At 45.8% G+C, this 19,467-nt stretch overlaps 1 protein-coding gene across 2 annotated transcripts; it reads left to right on the top strand.

The window, feature by feature from the left end:
- Positions 1-235: 235 nt before the first annotated feature.
- On the top strand, positions 236-6,656 carry Dtd (D-aminoacyl-tRNA deacylase). Of its 2 annotated transcripts, none has more exons than XM_077706853.1 (2): positions 236-383; positions 3,986-6,656. In XM_077706853.1, exon 2 carries the CDS (start codon positions 4,038-4,040, stop codon positions 4,557-4,559), a length of 522 nt encoding a protein of 173 aa, XP_077562979.1. In that variant the 5' UTR covers positions 236-383; positions 3,986-4,037; the 3' UTR covers positions 4,560-6,656. The 2 variants fall into 2 exon arrangements, with proteins under 2 accessions (XP_077562979.1, XP_077562978.1); XM_077706852.1 differs by lacking the exon at positions 236-383 and adding an exon at positions 415-800.
- The last annotated feature ends 12,811 nt before the right edge of the window (positions 6,657-19,467 follow it).

The raw sequence follows: 19,467 nt of genomic DNA, 5'->3' as shown, positions 1-19,467 counted from the left end.
AGAAAAGCTATGCGACACTCGTCTTGGCCGCTACACCTTCTCATTACACAAATACTGAACCCAGACGTTTCGCCAGGCTTCATGCGGTGCGAAGCGACAGCGGCGACAAGCCGCAGGATCCTACCGAAACCGCAACACCGCAACAGCGCACCTAGCACGCCGAGAACTCTAGCCAGGCGTAGTCGACACACATCTCAATAAACAAACTTTTTTTTGGTGCAAAATAAAATGACAAACAACTCTAGCTTTAATAAGCAAAAATAGTTTTGGTAGAGTGCAAATATTTTGAAAATAGCGCTCACCTTGGCAGATAGCGTGATAGTTGAGGCAACCATGGCGAGCATGGCAGCGTACGTGTAATTTTCTTCGAATTTGCAGCGAAGGTAAGTTCGCCGTTTTAACTTGCCAAAAATGAACAGTGACTGTGCACGATCTTTAATGAAAACGTTCTGTTCAACGGGATACTCACTACTATTCAGTGCAGTTCGTAATAAGTGTTGTTCAAACCTCTGCTACCTCTTGTGTTTTATTTTGCCAATGGTGGTGGTTTCTTTGCTTTCAAAGGCAAGCCGAGACACGGAGGTGTGGAGGCCGAAATCTCGGACGGCATAGTACAAACAACTCTGTGGACAGAATACTTTTTTTTTTCTGATCTGCGCAGTGGCGGCGACATTACACAATTCAAATTACTGCAGGACAGAAGCCATTCACGCGTTTCGAGTTTCTAATGCTACAACGTTAAGAGCGTGCAAAAGTGAAATGCGCCGTGTTGTATTGCTCTCGTTCCAACAACAAAAAAGGTGAGAAAGAAAACGCGTCTCACCTAATCCCTTCACTTGCCCTGTCACCCCCAAGCTTTGCACAGCTGCTGGTCTTGTACTACTTTTTTAATGCCGAACACACGGGCAGTGCTTATGCAAGTTGAATCTGGCCGCTCTGTACTGGCTGACTAGCTGAACGTTGCTGAACGATAGCTATAACTTACCCTCCGCGGTGGCTCAGTGGCTAAGGCGTTGTGGTGCCGAGCACGAGGTCGCGGGTTCGATTCCCGGCCGCGGCGGCCGCTTTTCTGATCTAAACACCGTATAGCGCAGTAGGCAAGACACAGGACGAAGGGGACACGGACGTCCTGTGTCTTGCCTACTGCGCTATACGGTGTTTAGATGGAGTACCAACTAGCTCGTACCCATACGTTGCTTTTCTGATGGCGGCGAAAAGCAAAAACGCTCGTGTGTACGATATTTCGGCGCACGTTAAAGATTCCAAGGTGGTCAAAATTAATCCGGAGCCCTCCACTACGGCGCGCCTCATCGCCTGCGTTGCGTCGGTGCGTTAAACCCTACAATCAATCAATCGATAACTACAACAGCAACGTGTTAAAGAGGCCATGAAGACAAAATACAACTTTGTTTAATTTGGAAGAATTAGGCTTCAATATTTGACTCCGCTCCATTTTTGCCACGAAAGACGTTTTTTATTTGAAAAACGCGAGTATTAAAATAAAAACTTTAGTATTTTGCGCTACAGCGACGTTTAATGGGCAGGAGTGACGTCATATAGGCCAGCACCAAAAGCGCAGCTTTCCTAGCGCTGCTCGAGGTAAGAGCACCAGATAAGTTCACTGCCTTTCGCCGTCCATGCGGTTCACCAACATGGCAGCTATCGTGACGTCAGTGCAAGTGATGAAACAGAACTAGAGGCCCCACTACAGTCGTCCAGTCATGTGTCTTAGCGATGAGTTAGTTCAGCGGCCTCCAATCGTTCAAACAAGATTTTGCGACTTCACAGAAAAGTTGCAGGCATGTGGCTTATTTTCTTTAACATATCCACTATTTGTTCCCAGCTTGCGATAAAATTGGTATTGTTACGATTCGGCCCGCCGCCGTACTTTCCTGCAACACTCCTCAGCTGTGCGACGGAGCCTCCATGGCGTGCCGACGCAACAAGCCCCACCAAGTCGGTGACGCATGTTTTCACTTCTCGACAAGCCCGGGTCAGACGCTTCGCTTTCGGCGCGTTTCAAACTTCGGCAGTTGCCGGCAAGGCGCGCCGAGACTTGCCCAAGGACACGGAAGCCCGCAGCGGAGTCCTCCTCTCTCCCCTCTCTCGGACTCAGCGTGCGCCTCTACTACCGACTGCTCACGAACTCTGGAAAGAGTGTTGTGTGTGTCTGTGACGTTCGTGGCGTGTGCACAATCTAGAGGGAACGCTGTTTTGACTGTTAGCGCTTTGGGCATAAATAGACCCCGCCTAAGCGCTGTATTTTCATTCCTGTTTGAGCAGTGAATCCATGCTGTCACTCTGCTCGAGTCCTGTACTGTTACCTCGCCCGTCGGGGCATTGTTCTTTGGCTTCGGCGCACCTCTCGCTATGAAGTAAACAGTTACGTTAGCCTACGGCTTCTGGACTTTTTCACGGCTGCAACAGCGGCTGGCCGTTCGCTTCAAACCACGCTACCACACGTATGTCGGAGGCGACGGAGCTCGGCTCGGATCGGCCTTCCTGTATGCAGCAATGGGTTGTCAGCAGTGGGATGACAACGTTGCAACAGTATCATTGTTGTCGGGACAAGAGTCTTTCCAGTGAACCAAACTTGCATTTTGTTTTCATGGCCATTTTAAGTACAGAACGCTGGTTATAAGTTTGACGAATGCCGTCAAGCACTGCACGAGCTTTTTTTCCGGTGTCTGGTGTGCCTGTGGGTCATGATGCTTGGGGTTGAGCGTGTTCACTGCAGGCCTTTTTTATTTGTCATTTCGGGCTGCTCAAATCTGCTTCATATCAGCTCCGTATTTTATTTTCCCACAGAAACTCTGGCGTAAGACCAGTTTGGACTGCCCAGGAACAGCTAAAAACTTCCTTAGACAAGCAAATAAGAGGGACCAAATGTTCATTCTTATTTAGCTGGCTTGAGGGACAAACAAGAGACATAATAGTTTGTCATTGCATTCTGCTGTCGACTCAACCTTCACTAGATTTCTTCGGGGCGGAGGTGGGAACGTGGTCCAACAGCACATTTTACTCCACAGGCTGACGATGACGATGGCTGCCAAGGGGCAAGTAAAGGTGATGATGGCAATGTATCTTGACGTAAGTCCGTACAATTTCGTGCACGAGGCCACGCATACGTCAGGATTCGTTAACAAGGAGAGCATCAATGGAAGTGCTGTGCTTGCACAATGCCACAGAAGCTCCAACCTCTTTTCATCACAGAATTTATTTATTTTATTTCAGTACTCTCGATGTGCCGGAAGGCATTACAGAGAGGAGTGGGAAGGGTCATACAATGTGAGTTATGGCCATTTTAAATGAAACAGGACCAGGGTTGCTGGCAATGGAGGCGGGGTGGCTGTTCCAGTATGGTGCTGTCTTCGGAAAAAAAAAAAAAACGAATTGAAACACAAATTGGTCCGACAACTTGGGACTGCAGCTTTTAATCTGTGGTCAAAGCGTGGGGAAATATAATTTGGTGGCGACATAACGCCAGTTTTAATGTCAGGATTAGTGTAGTATGTCTTGTGAAAAAGGCTTAAATGTGCAATTTTCCTGCGAGTTGTTAGAGTGGGAAGTTTAAGGTTTGCTTTCATTGATTATATGCTAGCTGTTTGGAAGTAATTGGAAATGATGAAACAGGAGGCGCGGTTCTGAGTAGACTCAAGTGGGGAGGAAAGCAATGATAAATGCGAATCCCAAATAGCCGAAGCATATTCGAGTCTAGTCCTAACAATTGTTTTATAGAGCAGTGGTTTCAAGGAAACAGGAGCTAAGGAGAAGTTAAGACGTAAGCAGCCAAGCATGCAATTAGCATTGTTAGTTACATAATCTACTTGCGTTTGCCATGAAAGGTTGCTACTAATGTGAATGCCAAGGGCCAACTGGTTGTGTCAACTGTTGTGAGCGGGGTATTGCTGATTACATACGGATAAAGACAAGGTGGGTGAAATATGGGGATGTGAAACAAGTTTCGTGCTTGCAATTCACGCAGGCCATCCCAGCCGTGTGAGGAACGTCTGCCTCCCAGTGCCTCTCATTCTGCAATGCGTGCGGTCATTCAGCGGGTCCGGTCGGCTGCAGTAAACGTCGAGGGGCGGCTGGTCAGCTCCATCGGCCGTGGCCTGTGCGTCCTAGTGGGCATCCACCGGGACGACTCGGACGATGACATCGACTACATCGTGCGCAAGATTCTCAATCTCAAGCTGTTCGACGACAACACCGGAAAGCGGTGGAAACATTCGGCCAGGGACCTGCAGTTCGAAGTGCTCTGTGTGAGCCAGTTTACCCTGTACGGCACTCTGAAGGGCAACAAGCCAGACTTCCACCTCGCCATGGAAGGGGAGCGCTCGAAGCAGTTCTACGAGAGGTTTCTGGATAAAATCAGGTCGGAGTACAGGGAGGACCTGGTGAAGGACGGAGAGTTTGGCGCGCTCATGCAAGTGGACATTCAGAACGACGGCCCCGTCACACTGGAAATAGAGTCGGCTGCGTTTAAGAGAGTTGTGCCTGTGCCCCAGGAACGCGGTGAACCTGATGGAGGTGTGGCAGACGATGCAGTTCCCTGAAGGAGAGGGGCCCTCTTCTGTTCCTGGGCGGTTCGCCTCTGTCATGGATGGCCTGTACTTGACATCATCTGATCAGCGACTGTTGTGGTTGTAAGTGCTGTGCTTGTTGGAAATGGCCGCCACAGAGGTGAAGTGCATGCTGTTTAGTGATATTCATCGGACAAAGACATGGGTATTTATGAAGGAAACTTTGCTGCTCCCATAATAATCACTCAGTGGCAGTGAAAGGCAGTGTTCTTTTATCTGGAAAACAGAACAGAACCATCATGCATTATTGACATGCATTGTTATCTGTGAGATGCTTTGCAGTGTGTCATACGCTGACCCCCTTTTCATATACTGTTGAGCCCATTCATAATGCTTTCCTTACTGTAAACTTAAGATACAACGAACAAAGTGTCACATAAACTTCCAGTTTGTTTTAAACACAGAGCAAGAAACAAGACAGGTCTTCCTGGGGCGGCCAGATAACATCACAAGCACTCAGCGCGGGCTAAGGTAGTGGCATCTGTTGCACAAAAAGAAACTGCGCAGTTGTCGTGATCGCTTCGCACTGTTGTTCAGCATTCCAGTGCGCAGCCAAAACATTGCGTGGCCACTATCATGTCGTTCATCAAGTGCCGCTATTATATCTTTTGCTATCACAGCTGTGAAGCTATGTAGCCCGCATTAGTTTTCTTTGTGACATTATCTGGTTGCTCGCCCCCTGTACATATTTTTGCTCCGTGGTTTTAAGTAGGGTTGACTTAAAACAACAATGATTTTTACTGGCATACAGCGCTATGTACAACTTTTTTGGGTATCAAAGTTGTGTAGCGTGCCCAATATTGGTTAGTTTCTCCCTTTTTTTTGCAATTCACAGAATTGGAGATGTATGCTCAAGGTTTGCAAAAGGTCTCACTTATTTAAAGATGTAATGTTTACTTTCTTGAATGCTGGTAGCACTTATGTCCGCTTAGTTTCAATCAAAACTTGAACTTTTTTCTTGCACCTACAGGCTGGTGATACATAGCAGTGTGAGCGAATGTTTGCATCTCAATTTTTGTGCTGTGTAAAATTCATTGAGGTTAATCAAACGTTTTTACAAGTTTCGACCACCACATGGTGTGGTGTGAATTTGAAGCTGCATTCTTTGGGGACTATTTGAATGTTTCTGCTTAGCCTGTTCCACTGAAATTTACAACTGGATGACTGAGCACCATTCCGTTCCAAGCCAGAGACCGGCAGGCCTGAATTGGGCTGGGTACTGTTCACTATGTGTAGTCCAAAAGTACATTTTGATTCATTACAGGGACCCTGAAAAGAAGTGCAATGTTGCCTGACTACTCTATCAGATTAAGCTCCGGAATATGTAGTTTATGTTCCAAGTTTGGGCTGCTCATTTACTAATTTTTTCACGAGAAAACCAAGTTCGAAAGTTTAATTTCCATTGTCGATTGGCCGACATCAGTTGTTGCAGCGCACCACCAAATTGACAGGCAGCATTTGATTGATTGCGAGGACGTTTTATCTCTTTAAGGGGGGACACTGGTCTTAAACCTATTTTCTTTGTTTTTTCACCAACTGCTAGGAAACTTAGCTCCCTGGTTTTTCTCTGCTGATCTCAAATGTGCACTTATTTTGTTTCTGTGCGAATTAGTTTTTAGTATAATTAACATTAATTGGTGATTTTTTGCGAATCAGTAGAAAAAAGCTTAACTAACTGAATGTTGCATTCTGCACCCTAAAAGGTACTAGAAAGCTCGAAGAACACAATGGTAGGAGTACTTTTTTGATCAGGCTACAAGTAGTGATTTTATGGCAGTTTAAGGTGGCCCAAAAATGTCCATGTTAGTCAAGAAGTACATGAACATCAACATTTTTATGACTGATGCAGAATCATACCACATTGTAAACAAGCGTGGATGTTGATAAGGGGGCCACAAATTAAATTAACTTTGGGGATTTGAACACACCTGGGCTACGAGGCGTGCCGTAGTGAAGGTTTCTGGATTAATTTTGACCACCTGGGGATCTTTAAGGATTCTTGAGGGGTCTGCAGATATCCCTTTCTTGCCCGAGCTGGGTGCATTAACTAATACCCCTGTCACACGGGCACTTTCAGTCGCGATTGAAGTGAATCGCGATTGAGTTTTCGAGCGCGCTCGAAGCACTGCCGCTGCTACACGGCCCGTTTCAATTGCGATCAAGAAGTTGCACGGTTGCGCTCGTGTATGCCAGATGGCGTTAACAATGTACTTGCGGCCGGCGTCTGGTAACTTCGCACGGTCGTAGGTATACGTAACTATGTAAATGTTACCGAACGCATATTCTGGTCAAGTTATTTGACACAATTTGCGGCGTTAGTTGAAGTTGTCACCTTCTGTGCCATTGCTGAGCAGGGACGAGAGTATCGCCGCCTTCGTTTGATCGCGCTTGGAAGCCTCGATCGCGCTTGAGAAACCAGGATTGAGTTCGAGCGGGATCGAGCTTGATCGCGATTGAAACTGCCGTGTAGCAGCGGCCTGATCCGGATCGAGCTCGATCCGGATCGACTCAATCGCGATTGAAAGTGCCCGTGTGACAGGGGTATAAGGGTCAGAACTTGTTCTGAGCTGCACTGCACTATTCAGTGCAGCCACAGGCAAAGCGAAAATTTGTCAGTCTCTTCAGAGTTCCTTTACTGCTTAAAGGTGAACGCAACCAATCCTATGCGTGAAGCACACCTGCGCACTCGGCTTATCAAATTCACTTGGGTTTTCCACTTGGGACTTGTGTACGTGAAATCATAGCTGGGGTGTGGTATGAAATACCCTAAGGTGTATGCGTGTCTTCTGCAAGAGCTTTTCTATAGCTTCTCATGCTGAACTTACTGCCAGTGGGACTGCTGTCAGCTTCTATGCAAAGAAATTGAGTGAGCCTACCATGCTTGACATCTGCAAATAAAACTTGACTGTGTGTCACTTCATGTGTATGCTTCAAATTGTGCGAAGCCAATGCCCCTGCATTCAGGCTGTAATATGCCAAAAAAAAACTGTGTGCTATCTGTCATGTCGGGAAGGCCGAGAAAAACTAAATTTGCAAGACAAAAAAAAAAAAAAAGCTTATATTGTGTCCGTTTCACAACTACAATGATTGAAACTCGAAGCTTTCTTGCATGTGAAAATCATATGGCAAAGTTCCAAAGTGAAAACCGCTGGAATCAGTCTAATACTTTTATCAAACCTGCCTATTTAAGTGCACTTACGCCAAGTGCACTCGGGCACCCCGAATCTGCGCGCTGCTAAACGACGAAACAGTGGCCTTGGCCATGATGTTAATTTTTTATTTATTAATGACGATAGAAAGCGTAAATATTACGCAAAATGACTTGAAATATCATCTATTTATCACATAAGCAACAATGTAAACATTACGTTGTGTTTGCATTGTTCAAAATAGCAATTGGTGCCTCACAAAAGGCCACAATAAAACGTAGTCGAGATGGCAACTGAACACCGGCGCTGATAGCTTCACGGTTATTCACTGCGCAGCGAATTGCAGCAGCATTATAATGTAGGGGAAATTATCTGAAAGCGTGGAATATAACAGAAGGCTGAAACGGGAACACAGCCACAGGACCACAAGAAGCCACCTACGAAAACGTCACAGAGAACGGCCGCCATGGAGCAAAACCCCACCAGGCGGCGCTGGCATGTCATTGAGAGCGACGTTATTTTCTTGTTTTTTTTTTTTTTTCGCCGCTTCTCTTTTTGTAAAAATAATTGAACAACATATCTATGATTATCTTGTAACATTACTTATTATCATCTAAACGCTCGCTGTTTTGTGTTATTTTTCCCGATTTTTAACCCCTGCAACCGAGACAACTCGCTTGGCGAGCTGGCACGGGTAAAGTGTGTTTCGGGAACACGCTCAGCTTGAAGTGCGTTCGGTGGTAAATGTCATTCAGAGTCGCCGTTTGGCTGCGCCTGAATGACAATTTAGCCTAGTGCACTCTGTGGAAGAGCACTAATTAGGCAAGTTTGACATGGGTATAAGCGTCAACGATCAAAGTGTGAACTGCCTGCGAGGCAAAGTCCAAACTCAACAAACCCTTCACGAGAAAGCTTAGCGTCCACCCCCCCACCAAGCGTCATCGTTAGACCACCGTTATAGTGTACTAGAATTTATACCACCGTTGTCGTTAGATGGAAGGGACCTGAACCCATTGTTTATCGACGTGATCCACTTCAGCTAAACCAAATTCCAAAGCCAACGCAACAAACCCAAAGGAAATGCTAAGCAACCCGAAAGTGATGATTGCCCAGTCGGATATACATTTGCAGTAAAAGTAAAGAGTAAAAATTTGCAACGGCAAAATACCGGCAAGACATTGTTTTAGTTGAATCAGTGCAATTTACTGCCATTCCCAAAAAGTGGTTTTTATTTCTGCCGCCGTCCTACTTCTGCCAACATCTTTGCCTAAAAACATATGACGAGCTGATGAGAATTGACAACTTCCTTTTGTACCTTTATCAAATTAGGATTATAGCAGTTGTCCTGGCACCTACAATACTACAAAGCTTCAAAACGTGCAGCTGTGCAGTTGGGTGGCCACTCGTGCTCATTTTGACTTGAACTAGCGAGTTAGTATGGTTCAGAGTGAGCATGGACCCATCCTAAAGACACAAGTACAGGACTGCGCGAGTGCATGTTCAGACAAAAAATTGAAGCCGTTCCACTCAACGTGAAAGTTGTTGGAAGTGCAGAGCAGTGATTCGCCCTAATGGGCCGTAGCGCCATTATCCGCTCACTGCTACCACCCAATGCAATTCAAACTTCCTGCCTTCGCAGTGCCCTGCCTGAAACTGCGCCAGCGGTAGTTCTGTTCTTTCTGTGCTTGCTTTTCCTCTCGCACGTGCCGGTGTTGCACTGCCACTTTTTTTCGCTTACTATTGCAAAAACCACCCCAACGAGCGTTCTAAATGAACGCTGGCACTGCCGATTAATTACGTATATTTTGCCTCAAATGTACCTGCAGTTTTCTTTCCGCTAAACAACGGGGTGATGTATGACAAGCACCAGCAGTTCACGAGTTTCGAACGCTTATGACTATTTAAACCGCTTGGTTTTCAAAGCCTCCGCGGGACACCCTACGATGGTACGCCAGGCTCTGGTTGGGTCTGTTATCTCACTACGCCTCCTGATTCCGCCAGTCACTTGACATCGAGCGTTATAGCGAGCTACGACAAGGCGAGCCCCTAAAGTGCTGTGCACTTAAAATAAAACGTAGTTCTGGTCGCAAGTGAATACAGGCTGATGCGCGTGAAATCCCAAAATCCCTCCCAAGAACATACGCACTCATGAGTATTTACGTACTAACGACTTCATGCTAGTGAGCATATGTACTAATGAGCGAGTGTGTAATCAAAAGCACGTTAACTCATGATTAACTTGATTATGGATTCAGGTAACACTGTAGGCAGGGAGTGCACATAACTAGGTGATGGACAATACTTGGAAATTCGGGGGGGGGAAGCATTGCATTGTGCAACGGCATCCAATGGCTGGTGATGGTGATGGTTGCAGGGGGGCCACCGCTCTCCGCTTGCAAGCGCCATATTTGGAGCTACTTAGTGTCAAAATATTTCGCACAATCTTCCAGCCTTGGAAGGCATGCATACCTGCCAGGTTTGCCGGGACGGCATTAGGGAGATCTGATTGGGAAGGGATTAGTAACAAAAGAATGGAATATTTACATGCCTTTTTTTTAGCTATAGCAAAGCAGGAACCGAACTGGCTCTGCCAAACTACTAACAACCTATACCACTTACAAAATCTTCAACTTACAAAGTCTTCAACATGGCTGATGCGCCCTTATTTGGAGGTCCCGGGAATATTGTTAAGTGTAGCAATGTTCGCCCGTGCGACACTTTGCCAAAAGAACGTGACCAAGGGTTGTCAGACATGGATGCTCCAAACTGGGCGCGATTTTTTCTTCTGTGCTCAACTGCTCCTCGCATTCAATGTTGCCGTGATACTGAACGATTCAACCTCTGCTCATTGCCAACTATACTTTTTAATCTTTTCACTGGTAACGTCAAACAGTGTAAGATTAGATTGGATTGTCAGGTCGCTCCGGCGCAATGTGTCCAGACTGGGACAAAGATTTGGCCAAATGCAGGTGCATTTTCAGGGGATCTTTGTTTCGGCTGTAAAATCGTATAAAACCATCAAAATTCGGGGGCCTCCCGGACAAATCGGAAAACCTGGCAGGTATGGGCATGCTTGCCACACAGTGCAAAACTATTCCTGCTTCATTTCAGTCCCTTTGCAGCACGCCTCCCACATCTACAGCTGATAGGCTTGCAAAACCAAGGTAAGGTCCTTTGACCAGTGTCAACCGGTGAAGTTTCTCTCCAATCGGCTAACTGAAAAAGTTACAGCAAGCAGCATTTTCCCAACGCCGCCACAAGGAATGCTTGACCAAAAATACTACACAGATAAAATTTGCAAACCTTTAACATACGTGATGAAATAGCATGAATTATAAAGACCTTTTCAATTTTAAGGCAGTGAAAAAAATTCAGACAAGATGCGAGACTGAAAAAAAAAATGAAGCAATGCTCCAGTAAAGCCAGGCATAATTTTCTGTTTGGGCTACCTTTTAACATTTGTGTAAGTAAACTGAATCTCAGCAAAAGACTTTTGAGTGTTTAATACAGGCAATCTCTGGCTTGCCCTTAAACACTGCCCTGCAATTGATCACACCACACATTTTCAACAGCATGCTTGACGTCCAATGCATGCAGTGGTTGCATTAATGAGGTTGGCACAGGAAGGCTCCATACGCACAATGCCCTAAGACTATGAAAAATGCCACATGGCTTATTAAAGGGAAGAATATTAAAATAGATTTTAGTAACTACCTGCGAGAGACCTTCTTCAAAGAGAACACCTAGTCATGTTGATGACCTTCGACTCCTGCCCATGAGCTCCATTGAAAATGAAGACGACAAGAATACACCGAAACTCAGGACAGGCTCTACAAAAACCAATTGCATGAGCATGGGAACCGTTGAATGGAAAGGAAGAAAAATACATCCCAGAACTTCTTCACTTTTAAGAAGCTTGTATGATGTTATGAAAGCTCCCGAGAGGTGCAAGCGTGCAGGCAAGGGTTTCATCACTCTCTCCCTCTGTCACTGGACCCGAGATCCCTCATTAAAGCAAAAGATATCAGGTCGGCTATACCCCCACTCATGACAGCAGAGCCCAGCCCAGACGGGCTTACTGCCAAAGATCTGCACTCAACACTTGTCTTGCAGTGCCTGCCTTCTTGTCTACGCGTAGCATGAACAAAATTCATCCCCAAAATGAATGGTGCCTCTAAAATCTGAGTTTAGGCCAATCAAGTTTTTCTTCATCCTCATTCTTCCTAAGATTTTGGCAGCACGTGCTCTTGAACTTGGCCCCTCTGGGCTGCAAGCAAAAGGTAGCTACTCTACCTGATGGATGTTGTGAAAACGTTCTACACTTGAAGCTACATCCGCTCTGCCTTGCCTCTTTACATATTCGGAAAGCATTTGACTATGTCTCCCTACCGACCATTCTGGGAGGCCTCAAATGAAAAGGATTCTCGGTAGACTTCATTGGTACATCAGAGGGATCTACCACACAGGCTTCAGTGCTCGCTAACATGTCCAGACAGCTCTTGGCAGGCACATGCAACTCAAGGTATCCTTCAAGGCAATATCCTTTTTCCAGTGTTGTTTCGCTGGGTCTTAGATAAATGGTCCATTGTTGTTTCACCTGGTCTTAGTCGCCCAGCGGTGGCTGGGCATATTTGAGTTCTACACAATGCCTCATCTCTATCACCAGCTCATATTGGGCCCCACCTGTGCAAAACTACTCATGAAGCTCGATTGTCTCATCAGACACGAACCTCTCAGATTCTCTCACGCAGTGGTCGAAGAGAGTAAGCTCGGAATGCTGTGCCTGCAGACTTCAGTCCCTTCCACGCACGTGCGATGCTTCCGAGCACTGGAGGTGACCAACAGTGCTACATGCAGGCTAACATTCCAGCTGCCCTACATCCAACACCTGCTGGAGTTATCCCAACAGATGTGCCTATTCAGGTGTAAAATCATAGGCTCCATAAATGTGGGCAGGAAATACTTGACAGCTATGCTTCACAGAGCTGCACATGACATCTCGTCAGCAAGTTTTTAAGGCATCAGCATCATTACAATGGCCAAAAGAAGGAGCTAGATCACTGAAAGGATCTTCCTGTCAGTTTATCAAATTAGAGCCCAATAGAATAAATGCATTGCCATGCCTCACTTGCATCAGATGAGGCCAAGATGTCTCTACAACATGTTGAGCTGGCTGCTAGGAGCTGAAGACCCTCGGCTACATACATCAGCGATGTCTAAGAACCCACCATCCATGTGGGTTCTTGTGAAAAGTACATGGCGGATCGGTTGCAAGGACTGGGCTTCCCCGTTGTGGAGGAAACACATTTCAAGACTTCCTGCGGTGAGTGAATTCCCAACCCAATCACCAAAAGGGACAGCCAGGTAGTGGCACTGGATGCTCAAGTGGTCTTTACAAGAACGCCTGGGTCGCAACCGCGCAATACTAAAACGATGAGGTACATTTGTGAGGCAATATTAGCCAAGATAGAATGACAGCCTGCCTCTAGCAGTAGATGTCATGCTCGCAGAGCATGCCAAGCTCAGGATAATGCTCTGCTCAAGGCTGGATTCCCCCATGTTGTGCTGTGAGAGCTCTTTCCCGAAGCTCTCCCACAGAGGGTGCTGTTAAGTGTACAGGCGGCAGCGACTCTGCGCGTGTCAAGTGTGCAGGGAGCAGAGTATCAGCTCCGGGAACACGGGGCATAGCAAGGCGAGTTTTGCACCAGTCGTTTTTAGTTCTCTTGTCAAAAACAAGCAGCCTTGGGGTGTTGCCATATTTTGGATAACGTGCTATTTTCAGCCATGTAGTACCATCGCGACCGCCGTAGCCTTCGTGGAGGGTAATTGTTGAGGAAGAGAGGGAGAAGGTCGAACCCTTTGGACACGGTTAGTGAGTCATGGTAGCTCAGCCTTTGCCGAGACAACAAGCGCAGTGGGTCAGGTAGCAGATGTTGCACGTTGGCGACCCAAGGCCGTTTCCAGAAATTGGTGCTACGTTGTGGACCTTGCGCACCTGCTTTCTTTCTGTGCCTTAGACCATGTATTTACAGTGTGTGGCTTGTTTGGTGTGTCCTGCCTTTATTTTTGATGTTTTCTTTTTCTCTTGTGGCAGGAGGGGGTTATGAGCACTTTAAGCTTACACATGAGGTGTCTGCCGCAGTTTGCGGACGTATTTGGCAACGTAACCAACCAGATCGGTAGAGATGCTGACTGGCATGAGTGTCATAGGCAGAGGCTAGGTAAACGAAGAAAACCATGAGACGCGAGGTCTTGCGGTTGAATCGTCGGTGTTTTCAAGAGTGCTATGCATGGTCGGCGTATGGCAGAGTTAGCTAGCTTCGGCTACGGAGGGTCCCACCATTTGAGTTGTCATTAGGCCATGGTCTGTAGCCGATGGGGGTGCCACACTGCACAAAGTAGTGGCCTACAACATTCATTTTATTATTTTTTTGTTCAGTCAAGTATATATATTCTGTAAATGTATTTGGTGTACTTATACTACAGTTAAAAAAACCAACTCCAACGATCATCACCGTCATTAGTGCCAGGTCAAGAGGAACCACCGCAGATCACATAAGGACTCTCTACTCCCAAACATTGAGTAAAAAGTCACCATAAAGAACCATACCATCTTTACTGGTACCTCAGCACAGCAGCTACTGTGCAATGGAATCACTGTAGCCAAAAGCAACGTACCTGAATGGGCCCTGCTCAGTATAGAATGCAAGGCAACATGCTCTAGAACTGGCGGCAATTTGATTGCATGAATAATCTGTCCTTGGCACCAGGCATTGAGTTCAGTGAGCTTACAGTTCGCCTAAAAACATTATTGTGCACTGGTTATTTGCTGCTGCTGTTGTTTTTCACCACTAATTATAAACTAGCAAAAAGAAAAAGGCTAGAAGTGCAAATATTCGTAAATGTAAATATAATCGGTAAATGTACTGCAAGTGTAAATACATTTATTGTAAAACCCTCAAAATTTGTGGTTCTGAGTTTCGCACACTGGGCATATGGCACGCATTTGTGGCCACGAAATTTTGCAAATCCTCATGACCGCAGTTTAGGGCTTGAATACAAATAGGCAGCCATGGAAGCGGACTGCCCTTTTATTTGTTTAAGGGTCTCGTTTTTGTTCCGTCACAGGAATTGTAAAACACCCAAGTACATTTGGCTGACTTGAGAGCAAGCGGCTTTCCAGAACAAGAGGGCGTACCGATACCTCAGAGAAAGTTGTCTCGTGCTTTCCCACCTTAGTTTATCTTTTAGGGGTTGCTTACCAATACCACAGTGAGCAAGCACCCAAGATCTGCCACTATGCCAAGGACGTTATAGCCAAAAGGTTCCGTGACATTCTTTTCCTCCAGAAAAACATTCCAAAGTCTAACCTTGAACAAAGCGCTGCATGAGAACACAGCTAGGACAGACATCAAACAATAATTTTTTGAGCAATTTCTTTCCGAGTGCTAAAAGGCACAGAACGTCTGTGAGTCAGGGGCTCAACCGATTTGTACAGCATATACTTGGTAGCAACACCAATGCTGCATCTGCTGCATACGGCCACTTCTGTCTTGAGAATCAGTGCAACTGCGTAGGGTGGTTTGTTATACAGCAAACAGTGAAAGCACATTACAATTACCGGTTGGAGCACAATTTTAATGTCAAATCTAAAATTCTCACAAATTACGTGATTAGGAATTTTTGAAAATTACGGGTGCATGAAAACAAAGTCGATTTACAGTACAAGAAAGTTTGGAGCAAGCCCTTGTGGTGGGTACAAAAGATACCCAGTTTCTCACACAACTCAGTACTATAACAATCACAGATCTCATGGCCACAAATGCAGGCTGTACGTAAACTATGGAGCATTCCAGCCGTCTAGTTGAAGAGTTCTGCGTATCATGGTGCAAGTTAAGCCCCTTGGGCACACTTCCCATGTGTCCTCATATTGCATGCAAATCATGATCAATGGGCAATTGTGCAGACAGTGCGACTATTTGTCACCTCCTTTGTCACCTCCTTCTTCTTGTGTCTTGTCTGAGTTTGCGCTGTTCCCCTTTTATAATCATGTACCAACTCGCCCAAGCCTTAACCCTTGCATCCTAAGGACTAAACATTCGAAAGTTGCAGGGCTTCGAATGACAAGATACCACAGGCTGGTTTATTACCATTGTCAAGCAAAGTGAAGCAAGCTGGTGCAGGAATTCGCAGAATAAATGCAACCGTCGTGAAAATGAACATCTCAGTGCTCAAAAGCAGAAAAAAAAAAAATCTAATCATAGCTGCAGAAAGCAATCCCGCTTCAGGATAGGGCGAGTTACCTGAAAGGCTCAAGTGTGTCAACACCAGGATACAGAAACATCAACATGCAATGTGCAGATATGGTGGCATGGGTGAGCAGGGATGTGACCAGCATGGAAGCATTTGATTGATTGATTATGAGGTTTTAATGCGCTGACGCTACGGAGGGGATGAGGCGCGCCGTAGCGGAGTGCTCTGAATTAATTTTGACCACCTGGGGATCTTTAACGTGCACCGAAGTCTCAACACACGGTTGTTTTCACTTTTCACCTCCATCAGAAAAGCGGTGGCATGGAAGCAAAGGACAAGAATGACCACACTGCGAATGGCTAATGCACAACTTTTTTTTAAAAAGTTGTGCAACATGGTTTTGGTAGGCCCCAGCGCAGTAATGTTGAGCCCGAACGTGTACAGAGTAGGTTGCAGGAACTTTTAAACCGACTGAAAGGCATTAATAGCAAGAAAGAGAAAAATGTTGGATACATGCAAATGTTGGATACTTTTCAGCCTGTCCTCGCTGCAAACAAACAATCTGGTGCCTTCAATCACCTTTCATGTTCAGTAATTACCAAGAAAAGGGACACCAAACACGGAATGACTGTTTTAACTGAAAGCTAACACTTCTCAAAGTTCTTTCGGCTTTTGTTCGATGGCAAGCGATTTTTTGTTTGTTTAAAAATGATAAATGCCGGCATTTTTCTCCTTTGTTTTTCATCATTTTTTTTTTTGTTATATACACAAGAGCACATCGCATATCACGAAGCGGGACTGCTACAAAGTCATTCAAGCAAGGGGAGTGCTGCCACATAGGATAAGGGGGAGAAAATACTCACACTAATCACCCAACGTTACTAGATCTATCCCAGTTGTAAAACTTCACCTGAAAGCGGCGCGTTAATGTGACGCTGTTCGTTTACGCCTGCGTACTGGCACCGCTGCTACGGACAGCCCGATGGCGCGCTCGGCGCACTTTCTTATGCAGCACTCCACAGTAACCGGGACACAGAGGGGTTATTTTCGAGTCGATTGTGCCATAATGCCTGGTTTTAAGCTGATAGGGCAGGTTCAAAACGTATATATTTACGTTCTTGACGCATTAAAATTTCTGTGCTGACACTGTGGGCTGGGTACGCAGTGCAACGCTGGTGGTGCAGATGAGCCAGTCTTACCACTGTATGGCTGCCCCTGTTTGTTCTGCGTGCTATATGCTATGTTCTGCAGCGTCAACAGAACGGCGTCACGTGCTGCAGTGAAGTTAAAAAACTGAAAAGATCTATAAACGTAGCTAATCACCAGCATGGTGGCTGGTAGCCAGACAGGTCGTGGCATTTCCAATTGTGGCAGCCTCTCAGACTTTTGCCATTTGTGGTCGTACATTATACAGACACTGACAGTACGAAAAGAACAATGGCTCCCGCATTAATCTGCACAAATTGTCTGACCGTACTTGTACAAGGCAAAACATTTGGTGGGAATCAAAACTGAAACCAATTTTGCCACCGGTTGGAGTGAGGAAAGCTGTACAATAGCATTTCAATTTTCAAGTGTGTTTTGTAAAAAGTACATGCTCAGGGTAATTTCCCACACATATTTATTCCACACTTACACATGTCTACCTCGCCGTTTGTTTTAAAGAAACACTTAGACAACCTCGAGCGGTCTCGTTTCACAATTGATAACTTGCCACACCGCAATTCAAAATGTACACGGCAGCTCACCTGTTTTCATGCATTACTGATACAGGCCCACTGTTTATGCACACTGGTGTCCCTTTAAAGACACCAAACACAGCCGTCTGTCAATTTCCACGCGTACTCAACCAAAAACCATTTTTAAACCAGAACACCTCAGCACTACTGCCTATAGGGTCGCGACTACTGTGCTGCCTGTTGCACCCGTATCAAGGCCTAATTTATTGCATAATTTATCGGGGCCAATTCGGTGCTTTGGCTTTTTCTTGCTCAGTTTTGCCCGTCCGCCCACTACAAAACTTGATATCCTGCCTGTAAGCAAATAATAATACTGTCAGGACTTTTGCTCAAACAGCAACAAAAGCTCACTGGCACTGTTGTTCTAACCATTTCCAGGCTGGACTCACCAGTGTCAGGGACAACCACAGCAGATCTTCCTCACCTGGCGGCAGCTACAAGTTTAGTACACTTGTATTGTCGCCTCATTTAAACCAGCAAGATGATCTGGGTTACGACAGGTCGGTTTATCCTTTCAACCAGCATCTGTTCACGTGATAACGATTCCAGCCTCATTTTGAACATAAATCTTGCAAAAAAAATCGCACTGGAGGGACAAGAAACCTATCATTTTATATACATGAGTACTTTTTATGCAAATGTGAGCCACATTCAAAGGTTGGACTTAGTGCAGGTCTTTTTATAACCAAATATGTGCACACACTGCTAATTATGAGCACACTGATGACTTGGGGCAAGAAGCAGTGAAAGTTAAGTGTCTGCAAATCTGAAACGAAAAACTCGTACTTGCTTTGAAAAAGAAATAAGAAAAAAATAACTGGAGCGCTTACGTCTGCTTACATGCTTTGACAGTGAAGGCATAATGGCTGGTGATACTTATCAAGGACAGATTTACTGCTACACCACACTTATGTCTTCTTTGCTTTCCTTTCTTTATGACTTTTGTCTTCCAAGCTGTATTCTTCACCTGATGTGCTTCAGCCTTGTTGGTGTACTTGCATGGTCAGGACCCGCCGCGGTGGCTCAGTGGCTAAGGCGTTGCGCTGCTGAGCACGAGGTCGCGGGTTCGATTCCCGGCCGCGGCGGCCGCTTTTCTGATGGAGGCGAAAAGCAAAAACGCCCGTGTGTACGAGATTTCGGCGCACGTTAAAGATCCCCAGGTGGTCAAAATTAATCCGGAGCCCTCCACTACGGCGCGCCTCATCGCCTGCGTTGCGTCGGCGCGTTAAACCCCCACAATCAATCAAATCAATACTTGCATGGTCAGGCATGCTTAGCCAGTACAGAAACTGGTATTAGAACCTCTAGTACAGCTGAACAAACACTGATATAGTGAATTATCGGCTATAGCGAACTAAATACTAACTTTGGTTGGTCACGCTTTATTTCAATGGCACTTATTCTTTTATAACGAAACTGCAACCGCGAGAGTCGCGCGCGATATCGGATATACCAGGAAGCCGAGAAGCTACTTGGAAAAAAACATGTAGTCCGAACTCGCAGAAGTATAAAGGCCCTTTTGTTCGGGGGCACTGTGGGAAAACATCACCCTGCCCAATGCTGTGAGTAGCCACCAGACAAAGATTGCGTCCTTCATCAAATAAATGAGAACACAGGCCAGTTCTGTCAAGTGAAATTTGTTCTGTTGTAATTTCACGTACTCATGTTCCCGTTCATTGAGCTTGAAATGCAACAAGGAGAAAGGTGAAGGTTACCTCGTTTACTGTGGGTTTGAAGCCT

The sequence above is a fragment of the Haemaphysalis longicornis genome, unplaced genomic scaffold (assembly GCF_048455015.1).
Source record: "Haemaphysalis longicornis isolate Haplotype H1 unplaced genomic scaffold, Haemaphysalis longicornis Haplotype H1 scaffold_4, whole genome shotgun sequence".
Taxonomy (NCBI): Eukaryota; Metazoa; Arthropoda; class Arachnida; order Ixodida; family Ixodidae; genus Haemaphysalis; species Haemaphysalis longicornis.
This window is presented reverse-complemented; position numbering and strand designations above follow the sequence as displayed.

Excerpts from the sequence above, each read along its gene's own strand:
- Dtd (XM_077706852.1), top strand. The coding sequence starts at position 760 with ATGCGCCGTGTTGTATTGCTCTCGTTCCAACAACAAAAAAG. Across the intron at positions 801-3,985 it reads TCGTTCCAACAACAAAAAAG|GCCATCCCAGCCGTGTGAGG; the intron begins GTGAGAAAGAAA and ends CAATTCACGCAG.